The 12728-nt window shown below is 42.9% G+C and overlaps 1 protein-coding gene across 1 annotated transcript; it reads right to left on the bottom strand.

Moving 5' to 3' along the window:
* Positions 1-5491: 5491 nt before the first annotated feature.
* LOC131308430 (ubiquitin carboxyl-terminal hydrolase 20-like) lies at positions 5492-10586 on the bottom strand. The gene is made up of 8 exons (XM_058335352.1): positions 9816-10586; positions 8627-8747; positions 8359-8469; positions 7892-8061; positions 7396-7734; positions 6965-7087; positions 6123-6783; positions 5492-6032 (listed from the first exon to the last, which is right to left on the bottom strand). The coding sequence occupies exons 1-8, from the start codon at positions 10320-10322 to the stop codon at positions 5758-5760; spliced, it is 2307 nt and encodes a 768-aa protein (XP_058191335.1). The 5' UTR covers positions 10323-10586; the 3' UTR covers positions 5492-5757.
* Positions 10587-12728: the final 2142 nt, after the last annotated feature.

Genomic DNA, 12728 nt, shown 5'->3' with positions numbered 1-12728 from the left:
CTTAAGGTTGAACTTTCGACATCTGCTGAACACAATGGCCAAGTCCACGAGGTGATCGCTTCATTCCTTTGATTTTACCACCAAGTCATCCACATAATCCTCGATTATCCGATGTATTAAGTCATAGAAAATTGTTGTCATTACCCATTGATAAGTTGCTCCCGCATTCTTCAGCCCAATGGGCATGACGATGTAGTAAAAATTACCCAACGGGGTTCAGAATATCATCTTTTTCGTGTCCTTTGGCGCCATCTTGATCTGGTTGTACCTGTTGAACCCATCCATGAAAGAAAATATCTGGTGGCCCGATGTGGCATCCACCAATGCGTCGATGTGGGGTAGCGGGAATTCATCTTTGGGAAAGGCTTTATTGAGGTCAGGGAAGTCAACACAGATTCGATCTGACCATTCTTTTTCTTTACCGGAACGATGTTCACAAGCCATTCGGGGTAGTATATTGGTCGAATGAAACCCGCTTTCCTCAGTTTCTCTACCTCATCCTTGATCTGTCCTTCTAAGTCAGGGTGGTACTTCTGCTGCGATTGCTTAGCTGGTTTAGAGTTAGAAAAGACTTCTAAATGGTGTGCCACAAGCACGAGGTCTAAGCCCGGCATTTCCTCATAATGCCATGAGAAGACGTCTGAGTTGTCGCGTAACAACGTGATCAACTTCTCCCATAATTCCCCTTCTAATGCTTTACTTATGAAGACAGGCTTGCAGGGGCCTGCTCCGTTATTTAAATCGATTTCCTTTAGCGGTTCCTGCTGCAGCTTGGGTTCATCCTGCATGCACTCTGGCGTAGGCTCAGGCTTTTGTATGAGTTCGTCATCTTCTATCACATCACATGTCCCACTGGGGCCAACGGTTTCAGGCTTACTCGCTGCCCCAGTGGACCGTCATAAATAGTATATCATCTTCCCCACTTCCTTCACCTTAGTGATATTCCTGAGGGCGGCAGCCTCTGCCGCGGTAGGGTCTCTTACTCACGTTTCTTCTTTCTCTTCTTTGATATCGTCCCACTTTGGGATTTTTACCCCACGCGGCCTCGTGGTGATTGCTTGGGCTACCTCGCTCATCTCAGAGAAGTGCACGGCATCAGAGAGGTGAGCCTCACGGGTATTGAACAAATTTCTGACATGCGAACAGTGACCTTCTTGCTAGCCCAAACTCCCTTCAATCATTAATGGTAGTTCAACAGTACCACCACGTATTTATGCATCCAACTACGGCCTAGAATGATTTGATAATTCAGATCCGCGTTGATGAGATGGAACTTTGTAGCTAAGCGGATTGCTCCCACTTTGAGGTCTACCACAATATATCCTAGGGACTGCCTCCTGTCCCCTCTGAAACCTATGATGGTGATTGGTGATTCAACTGTCCGGTTCTTAAAAATTTCAAGCTTCTTAAAGGTTCGATAAGGGCATCAGATTGATAGAAGCTCCGCCGTCAAGGAAAGTGCGCTTTAGCTCTATCCCGTTGACGCGAGCGGTGACATACAATGGTCTGTTATGGGGTATGGCACCCTTCGGTCCGCATTTGAAAAAGTCACTGAATTCGACTCGTCCCTGATTGTCCACAGGACTAACCCCTCCGCGGACATGCATGACTCATGGTGGACTTCCGCGATACTGATGACAGCCTTTGTGATTTCTAGTCTCGCGACTACGGTGAAACCAAAACTGTTAAAGAAAGCTCGGAGCTTCGTACTATTTTGTAAAGCTCAAGCTGAAGCATTGGGATCGGGTGTAACCATGGGAGCCACGTGGTCCCCAAAATCCTCGGTGATTTCATAGCAAGAAACCATGTAGGCCCATGCCTCCTCGCCCTCCTCTTCCATGTAGGAATAGCCATCTGAATCTTCCTCTTCTTCATACATGAATGGATAGCAGTTCGCCATGTTGACCTCCCCTTAACGGTTCCAGTGGACTGGGTAGGGGCTCCACGCAGATATCACGTCGCCCTATCCGCAATTCATTAGCATTTTGCTTCCTTCTGAACAACTTCTTAAGCAACCAACAGTCGCTAGTTGGATGTTTCTTGTGGTGATGATAAATGCAGTATCTTGGGTTTTCACAATCCTCTCACGTAGGCTCATACTCGACACGGGGGAGTTCTAGCTCGCCATCCGCTACCCATGCGTTTACCAAGGCCCGTACTTCATCCGTGCTACAAGGGTAATTTAGCGCGGGTTCAAAATCACGATCTCTCCTCTTCCTTCCTCCGCCTGCCTACTGGTTTCGCGTAGTGTCCGCGATAGCGATAGAGGCGCTCGCGGCTTTGGCCTTCTAGCCATCCTTTTTAGCAGGTTTGACAACATAGCGGAGGTTGTATGCAGACTCCAGTAGAGCAGAAAAAGTTCCCAGCTTCAGGTTGATAAGCAACATTTTGAATTCATCTGCCATTCCACCAATACAGATGTCCACTAGCTGATCCTCTTTGACTGACTCGGTGCAATCGACTACGCAATCCTGAAATCTCTTAATATACTCCATGACGTCCTCACCAATCGTCTGAATCTCTTTCGTTAGGCTGATTACTGTCACTTTCTCGTGGACTTGAAAGAATTTAGCATAAAAGTTGTTCACCATTTCTTCCCAGGTGGCGATTGAGTGGGGTTCCAAATTGACATACCATGTATAAGCCCGTGAGGAAAGAGACTTTGAAAATTTGCGGAGTCGCAGATTGGAGTCTGCCGCGTGCGCCCCAAGGGATTCTATGAAGTGAACAACGAGCTCCTGAGCGCTTCCCTCTTTTCCATCAAACTTCACAAAATTTGATTGAGTGCATCCCTCTGGATAAGGCAGTGATAAAGTTGCCAAGGGATATGGTGGCTGGATATCTGGGATTGGGAAGGAGGGTATAGTTTTTGATTTTTCCTTAGTCAAGAGAGTCTGTACCTCTGCTAGAGTGATGAATGCCCCAGTGGACGGGGTGCTTACTTCAACGGTGATAGGCTCTTTGCTGCTAGCGTCATTCGCCTTTTGTTGTGCTAGAAGGGCATGTACTTCTGCCAATGTGATGTAAGGTCCTGTGGAGGGTATACTAGTACCATCAGTGGCGGGCTCTTTTCCGCGGGCCCCAATAGTGTTTCCAGCAATCCCCCCCACTAGCACCCCACGCAAGGGGTGTGGTAAGGACAAAGGAATCTGGGGATGTGCTGTCTGGCTGTTGCTGCCCCCAGCATGGATCTGCTTGACTGGTCGCGGCCTTCGTAAAGGCTTCCGAGATGAGCTATGTGAGGCCTGTGATGGTCGCAAGCAGCTGCTTCTGAGTTTCTAGGAATTGTCACTAACCGTCCTGTAAGGCCCTCAGCGTCTGTGCAGCCACACCTCCGCTGTTGGTCTCGCCTACCTCCTCCACGGTTGGTATTGCTGTATCGGGCTGTGTCAATGCTTTCTTGCGTGGTGCAAACAGTGATTCAATGTATTCCTTTGAACGAGTACTAACCATAAACCAAAAGCCACCTCCCCAATAGAGTCGCCTGATGTAGGTTGGGGTTCCGCGAGGCTGTGCTTACGTGTAGATCTACGAGAGCTGGAGAGGTGCGATTGGTTGATGATTCGAGGAAGGAATAGAGAAGTGATCCAGTGGCGTGAAGGAAGGAGCAAGAGGACAGAAGAGACAAAGGCATTAGGTTCATCATCTTTCCGCGGTAGGCAGTGATTGACTTTCCCTAAATAGACCGGATGAGATCACATTTTCTCTAGGGAAGAATGTTCTCCTTCCTCAAATTCAGTGCTCACCACTTTTTCTCTCTAGGAAATGTCAGCTCTGTCAAATCAGGGGGAATGTCAAGGGTATTTATAGGGCACCTATGCCTAGGTTAGGCCCGTGACAGTGTTCCTATAAAATCCCCACACATGTCCCTCTGTACCTCAAGATTTAGGGGGGGGGGGGGGGGGGGGTCGCAAACGGGCATCCCCCGCGGGATGGCTCTGCAGATTCACACCCTCCCACAACGAGGCCTCCTTCCCAAGCCACCAAGCCACTAAATCCTCCCCTATTTCCACTAGAGCAAGGTCGCGACCCGCGGCGATCGTTTTGTCTTTGGGGTCCTTCTGGGTCCTACCTTTTGACCCAGAAGGGAACTTTCACAATCTAAGGACAACTTCTTTCCTTCTGTCTCTGAAGGGTCCACGACCCGACCACAATGGCTCTTGTGGGTTATTTAGTGACAATGTTCTCCTTCTGCAGCTTAACCTCCCGCGGGACCTCGTGTGCTTCCCGCATGGCCCAACTCATGTGGGTCCCTGCGCCGCATGGCTTTCTGCCACGTGTCCTCTTGTGATTGCCCAGTCAACAAGTCTTCTCCCAAGTCAACAGGTCAACCAGTCAACCCTTTGTCCCCCAAGTCTCTGCCATGTGTCAGTCTGTGGTAGGCCGGTCAACAAGTCTTCTCAGGTCAACGGTGGATGATTTGACTGCACCTACACCATTCAAGTGGCCCACCAAGGGAAACTCTTTCAGTCTATCGATACAACCACCCCGGCCAGTTGTTTTGTTGTGTTCTTAGGAACCATGCAATTCACAGTGCATCATGGGTTGTGCTAGTGTTTTCCTTCCAGTTGTTTCTCTTTTTTTTATAAACAATGATACAACTTACACAGTCCATAGGCCTAACAAAGAGAAGGATGTCGCTGAAACCGTCGGAAACTTGTCGGAGAACTACCCACAATGATAAAGTGAAGAAAACTATTGTCCGGGTGGAGACCCAAAAATCTATGATGGATACAAGGGGAAAAGCATGTTCTCCTTCAAAGTGGGAGAAAAGCTCTAAAACTCCGTCCCTATGGGCTATGCATAAAACAACCCCATCTACACCGCAGGAGTGTTTTTGGAGTTCACTGGAAAAGTCGTTGAAGAACACAGGAGTACCGGAAAGCTCTAGAGAGAAAGCTCTCCTGTTGTTTATCAGCACTATGGAACTTGTTGGAGTTCTTAGTTCTTTTGTTTCGAGTTCTGTTCTTTGTAATTGTCGGAAAACCCAAACAAGGTCTTTAACACAACCAAGAGTGAACTTCATATGCATTTAAAATTTAATGTGAACTACGCTAGCCAGACAAAGCCGACTACTTTGGAAATGACATTTGTGGATTTATCTCTTAGTTTAAGATGATCTATGACTCGGAAAAAACACATCTAATGCTGCCAGAAGTCAAATAGGAATAGCAGTGAGACATGCCCACTGTATTACTAGGCCAGAGAGTATCAGGGGCATTTTGTGACAAACGAGTAGTGTCCCTTTTTGTGAATAACTGTCAGTTGCACAGGCCAGTGTATCATGTAGTAACAGGGCCGGTGGCATACCTAACAGCACTAGGCGGTTGTCTTATGGCCTGCATCTAGGGCCAGATACAATATTAAAGTAAGCTATGATCTATACACATAACACAAGCGTCTTATCCATTCCGTACAGCCACAGTGGGAGAGCAAGTACAACACAAGCATTGGAGTTGAGGATAATTAAGCTCAAAATGATGACTTCGACTTTGTAAATCCATGGATTTCAGCGGTACCCATTTAGCATAATAACTCATCCTTTACATATAGGCTGCAGGAGATGCCAAATTTTTTAGACGTAAATACATTCTGTTTTCACAGCAGAAAAAAATAAACAAACCCCGGGCTGCAAAAACCATCTACCTTTGTTAACCCCAATGAGAACAAAAAAAGCCTACAGATATTTGCAAATTATATGCTTCCCCAAGGAAAGTGTTCACCAGTTCTATTTTGGACAAAACAGAGACCAAGTGTTCACCATCCAGCAGCCACGGCATTCTTATTATAACTCTCAACGTTGGCCTTATGGCGACTAGTTGAAGGTTTATCATTTCTCTTTCTCTTACTGTTCGGCGAAACTTCCCCCTTCATGGCAGCCAATAATACAGCTTTCCTGTCATTAGGCATGCCTTTCAACAGCTTACAGGCCTGTTTTCTCTCGGAATCATCCAGATCCTTGACAAGTTCTCTTTTACAAGGCACCTGTTTCTGTGACATCAGATGACCTCTTCGGATGGAACAAGACACCACTGAAATTTCAACCCAATTCAGCATTAGTTCTCCTAACTAATATTAAGAAAAATCTATATACTACTAAATGAAATAAATAATCAGTTCACCTGGAAGTTCTGCATATTTATCAGGGCTACCATTACAGGATCTGGGGGGAGTTAAAAGAGAGATATTGACACTCTTCTCAACTTCATTGAAATTTTTTTTACGGGTGTAACCTCTAAGAGCAGATGTGGGGGGAGTCAAACGAGTGACACTGGCACTCTTCTCAACTTCATTGAAATTCTGGTTGCAGGCAGAATCTCTAAGAGCAGATGGGGAAATTTTTTTCTCAGTATTACATGGCATTCTGCTAGAAGAATAAGAATTATCTGTTCCCTGTGGCACTGGAGTCAAGAACTTATGAGAAACATCTACAGCTCTCCCATAGTTTTTAGCATATGACCCCAAATTAGGTTTAATAGTAGTAGCCTCATTAACTTGAATATCGCTAGGCATGCCTCCATTAATAACATCTAAATCAATGCCAAACACATCCTCTCTTGCTTCATTCTCTTCACAACTTGGGTTATTCGACAGATTAGGGGACGATATACTGATGTGATCCATGTCATCTAACACTGAATTGGGTGAATTGTTGGGTATGTATGGATCCAAGGATGCCTTTACTGTTTCCATAAGACTTGAAAACCACAGTGTGCCCTGCTTTGCATAAAATAGAATGTAGGCTTCCTGAGAAAGCACATACTCCTCTCGAACTCTAGTAACCTACAAGATGTCAATGCGCTGTCAATTTACACCAAATAAACAAGAAATAACAACAGTTCAACACTCGGATCATACAGTAACCAATGCAAATATAACGTAACCTGAAATGGCAGAGGGAGAATCTCGATTGTCGGACATATGATATGCAGATAACACTAATCCATACGTGTACAAGTATTACCTTTGAGTCATCCAACCTGTACCATGAGTCTGGGCCAGAACGAATGAAGCAATAATAATGCCCAGAAGTGGATGAGAATCCTGAATGCACCACAATTGCATACAGATCATACTTCAACTCCACCTATTGGGCACAGAAATACAGAAAAGTTTAGTATCATTTTGATTAAAAAGCCCAGGTAGAGACCTTTTGGAGTTCTTGAACCCACCCATTCCACCCCTCCAAGTATCTTACCAATTAGACCACCAAAAGCAAACTAACTACGTGCACCCAAATATTGAATCACCAAATCAATAAATATATCTCAGCAAAAAAAAGTTTCTTGAATGACAAACGAGACAGTTGCATGATAGTCATGTTTTGGCAGATCTCGCGAATAATGGCTTTGAAAAAAGTGCAAAGCAGCTTATTCGCTCATCCCATACACTTACATCATTGTTTTGACTGTCATCGATGTAGGGCAGCAAGTCTAGCTCCAGTGGGAACTCCACATGCTTGTCAATTTTCTCAACGTAGGAGCCATAATTCTTGAATCTCTTTAGGTGGAATGCAGCAACTGAAGGAGCCCGATCCAACATAAGTTGCTTCTCTAATGACACTTCTTCTTTGCAATTCTCGCAAGTAAACTTTGTCTCAGAGTCTTCAATCTTTTCCACCTTGGTGAAAGATTCCAGAGCACTAGGAAGATCACTTACATTCTCAATCTCCAAACTCAGGTCGATCAAAGGCTCATAAGTGTCAGAACAGTGACCACAATTGCAACACTGAAGCTGGAAATCCAAAACAAAAAAGCACGCAACAATTGATAAAACGATATTGTTTGTTAACTCTATCCACGTAGGTGTCTATATTTTGCTCAACAGTTAACCTCAATGTTGAGTTTGTGAAGATAGAAGGAGAAGCAAACATGACTTCCAAAATTCAGACCTTGCTAATTAAACGGCCACCAAAAACCCGCTTGACCAAGTTCTCATCTTCTGAAGAACATGTGTCCCTTGTCTTTGAATAAGTACAACAGCTCTCAAGTCTATCTAATAAGCATTGCAGGAATTCATGAGCATCTTCTTGCTGGAATCTCCGGAAATCAGATGAAATATCTGTTATTTATCGGTCAAAAATCACAATGACTGATATACTTCTGAAGCAGCTAAAAGTTGAAGAAGACACAGGCTAGTGAACAAGTTTAACTTTTGTATATTGTCTGCATCGTCCTTTTTTTATCACTAAAAAAGATAATGCAGACGATATACAAATCGAAAAGAAACCCAATTAATTCATTTTACATTGTTATAGTGAACCCAAACCAACTTGTTATGCATATCTTGAAGAAAGTGCAGAGAATTCAACACAATCCCATAAAAGGTATAAGTAACTATCATAGTAGAAAAGGATACAGTTCAAATTGTCAAAAAGCCTCCAAGGGGAGACAATGCTGCCCTTGGACGTTAGTGAAAGCTCAATGAGGCTACGAAGAGCGCAAAGTACACAGAATCCTTCAGTTTCACCTGTGAAATTCCACTTCCAAAATTAGAATTGAAAAAATGATAATATTACAAACACAATACCACCAATAATTATTGACTTATCAACATAAGCAAATCGGAAAAAAGGAGTAAATCCTACATAGGACGAAATATGCAAAAGTGAGGTTTAGAATCTTACGGTCACAAGGACTTGGGTGATCGGATGACTTGAGACCCTGAACAAGGGGCACCGTGTGTGTAAAACATTGTAAGATTGCATTAAGAAAGCAAGTGTTTCCTAGATTTGCAAGCCCTGCACCCTACAAAATGACAAAACAAAAGACATTGCGATGCCCAAATGTTAAGAAAGAACAAACCGATTCTATCCCCACAAAGCACAAACATTTAAGAAAGATGAAACAATCAAACACAACACACTACAAGATATGGGTAGGTCTTCAATTGGCTGAAGATTAATCAACTACACGTTATGTGGATTACAATGCTCAAACCTAAATTTTAAGGGGGGGATTAAAATTTACTAGTAGTAACTATTATATTTTAGGTATTATTTCAACACCCAACTCAAACATATGACGAACACCTACTAGACCAAGTAACTCATAGTCAAAAACCAACACAAAAGTCCAAACAATGCCCACCCACATATTGAAACAGAAATTAAAAAATTAAAAAAAATGATTCGTCATGCAGAGTATTACCAATCTAACTTTTGTGAGGTGGATTAATGGCTTTAGATGTTCAACTTCCAAAATTACATTGTTGATTTTAGATCCAACTACAATTTTCGTAAAAAAAGAATGAAAAGGAATTGATGATCTTGCTATAAAGTTGGTGGAGATTGAGAAGCATGTGTTAGAGGGATTAGTCTAGTTGCTTTTGAAATAGTATTCACCTTGTGCGTCGCTACTGCAACAGTTGAAAGAAGTTTCGAAAAAAAACGTGTAAAAAGAGTAATCTCCGTAACCGATTAGTAATCCATCAATTATTTGGCTACGTACACTGAAAACGATGTATTTGATACCTTTGTTAACAAAACTTTCATGTAATGATTTCACAATGTGAAAACATATCTTGAACAAATGTAAAATCCTATGTGATACTACGTAATTTGGTCGCACTATCCAACCTAATACATGAGATTCCGTGTATATAATGTTGGTCAATGGATTTACAAGAGTTAAAAGTAATTTTTGAACACAGTAATATTTAAACACCTACTATAAGTTTCTAGAGCCACCACTACAAGATCCATGACTCGCAACTTCCCAAAAAAAAAAAAAGACAAGATCCATCACAACACCAATTCCAAACGGGAAAACAGATAAATTGACTTTTGAATATAGAGATTTAGAACAACTAAGTACCACCATAGCCGGCTTAGTGTCATCGCACGCAGCCAAGGGCTCGGGCTCAGTTTCTTCCTCAAAAGCAAACGGGTCGGACCAATCCGACTCAAATGCCTTGGCATCACCAGCACCTGCTGAAAGCCACGTTTCAGGCCAATCATACTTCGACGGCTTGGCGTCTGCTTTCGAGACCCAACTGGGCCAACCCGAGTCTCGGGTTCCTTTCGCGGAGCTCCACGGCGCGGAGGACCAGTGCGAAGAAGACGAGAATGCCGAGACGTAATACGACGGGGGCGACGGCGAACGCAGCGCGTCTTCTTTTTCCTCTTCGTCGTCGCCCTCTGGGGCGTCGTAATCGACAAGCGAAACAGGATTGGGCTGGTCGTGGAGGGTTTCGTCGCGTGTGGGGGATAGGGAAGTGGAAATGGGCAGATCGTCCAGGGTTTGGGGAGGTGAATCGTGCGGAGACGTGTTTAGGGTTTGGTCGGAATCAGGAGGTGGAGACTCGAGATGGTGAGCGTCCATTGGAATACAGAGAGAGAGAGAGAGAGAGAGAGAGAGAGAGAGATATATATATATATATATATATATATATATATATATATATATATATAGATTTGGTGGGAGAAATGGTGGGATTTGAAAACTAGGGTTTTGGTAATTTGGGAGAGGGAAATGGAAAGTTTCAGTTGGGGGGCGGCGGAATGGGGTGAGGCTGTTTTGAAAAAGGAGGGAAAGTGATGCCGGGAATTCGGATTTTCACCTTCTACCGAAGAGAGAGAGAGAGAGAGACTTTTTTAATGGGGGATTCCTTCCATTCTTGAACCAATGTGAAAAAGGAATGGAAAGAGCTGCTAGAGTATTTTACTGCCCATTGTTTGGAACTTGTGGAAAGTGAGGAAAAAATAATTAATAATACTGCTAATTACATTGTGGGGAGAAACAAGAAAAGAATAAAAAATTTATTTTTTAGTTTAAAAGTGAATATTTTTTAAAATATTTAGGAAAGTAATTTTTTTTTTTTTTGGGTTTTTTGATTCCTTTTGCCGCGACGAATCAAATAATTCACAAAAGTTTATCACAAAATTAATAAATGTGAAAAAAAAATTTAAATAAGAACATAACTTACTTTTTGCTTAGGGGAACTCCACCTAAATAATTTGACACTCTACTTTTTTATAGTAGTAATCACATCATGAAATTTGTCGTGTTGGATTATATGTATTTTAAAACTATAAAACAAATTTAAGAGTTAAGTTATCACGAAGTGAATTGTCAAGATCATTATTCTAAAAAAAATAGCGAAAAATGATTAGTGTGCTCCATACTGTATTTATCATTTCATCTCGTTCTCTCTCAAATCAAACAAGAAAAATGAAAGTTTTTAAATTTTTTTATTTTAGGTAAGTATTTCTTTTTCCTTTTCTATTCCCTATGTTCGATGATGACATAGATATTTTTTTGTGGAAACAAACATTGATTTTATTTGAACTCCACAAATTTAATTGACCTATTTTATTGGGTAGCGATAATGCCAAAACCGTTTTTGTTGGTGCCAAAATTCTAATGCATAAAAGTCTTGTACATTGCACATGTGTTTATACCCGTTTTTGGCACCACGGATCGGGCTGATCGTGATTGGATTTTTGATTAATTCCTTAATTGATTTGGGCTGAAGATTAAGTAATTGGTTGGGTAAATCTTGGGCCATGGGTATTTTTCATTTGGGCCAAAGAAACACGTGGCCCAATGGTCAAGTGCGGGCTCATGAAGAAGGTGTTGACGTGGCCCACGAAGCAGGCCCACGGTTCTAAGCCCGTAAGGAGGATGCTAATTTGGTTTGGTTCAAGGAACAAGACCCATGATTGTAGGGAATTGGTTGTTTCCGTGACAGTTATTTTTCCTCCACATTCAAAGGCCAATTGACTTAGTCAATTGGCCATGGGTCACGCAGAAGCACAAAAAGGGGGAAGTGGGGTGATATTTTACCAAGGCATGGGACACATGTCAACGAATGAGAGACCCACTACCCATGATCCAACTCAACTGCTCTTAACTTCTGAAACTGCCCATGATCAAACATGCATGAAAAGAGGAGCTTCATGGGACACATGTCGGCCTATGGTGCAAAGCAGAATTCGGGTTCAGGCCTAAATCAGCTTACTGCTGTGCCTATAAATACGAGTTCAGAAGATGATAAACGGGTCCAACACCAATCAAAGCTCAACGCTTACAACCAAAGCCTTCCCAGCGAAGCATACTTTCATACTTTCAGCAAAGTAGTTTATCGAGTACCTCGTGCTCAAACCCCATTCAAACTCACTTCTTCAAGTAGTTTGGATCTTTTACTTTTCCTGTACAAACTTTATTATCTCGGAGTAATAAAGTTCACGTTTCTACGTCCATTTCCTGTACGACTAGGAAATTTTAAGTCCACGACCATGTGGCAAGCAACGAACCACATTGTGATCGTTAACCTTTGGGTCACACGCAATCGTTCTTTCGTTAGAACTCAAGATTCACGGGAATCTTCACCAAAAGTTAGGCGCTACAAGTCTTGGCACGCCCGCGCTCAACGCATTCCCATCTTTGCCAAAAATGAGAGTTTTCATTGGCATGCCCGGTGGGACCCTAGTCGTTCAAAGGTTCAATCATGCCGCCAAAGAAGAATCAACAACCACAACCAGATCCACCACCGTCGAATCCAACACTGCCCAATCCTCCAGGCAGCCCTGAAGGAGTTGCTGTTGACGTTCCGCTGCTCGAGGAGGCCGCTCCTCAACTCAGTGCACAAGATCTCCATGACGCTACAGATAGTGTCAAGAATTATATGTTTTTTGCAGGACAAGAGATTTCTCACATCGTGTCACAAACGATGTCTCAGTCCATAGAGCCTTTGACTCTTGCAATCAATAACATGATTGCCACAAT

Source organism: Rhododendron vialii, chromosome 11a (assembly GCF_030253575.1).
Source record: "Rhododendron vialii isolate Sample 1 chromosome 11a, ASM3025357v1".
NCBI lineage: Eukaryota > Viridiplantae > Streptophyta > Magnoliopsida > Ericales > Ericaceae > Rhododendron > Rhododendron vialii.
Note: the sequence above shows the minus strand (reverse complement) of the source record. Positions and strands in the feature narration are given on the sequence as shown.

Coding starts and splice junctions, on each gene's coding strand:
- LOC131308430 (XM_058335352.1), bottom strand. CDS start 10,322: ATGGACGCTCACCATCTCGAGTCTCCACCTCCTGATTCCGACCAAACC. Junction 8,470..8,626: donor TCACCCAAGTCCTTGTGACC/GTAAGATTCTAA, acceptor GGAATTTCACAG/GTGAAACTGAAGGATTCTGT. Junction 6,784..6,964: donor ACAGGTTGGATGACTCAAAG/GTAATACTTGTA, acceptor GACATCTTGTAG/GTTACTAGAGTTCGAGAGGA.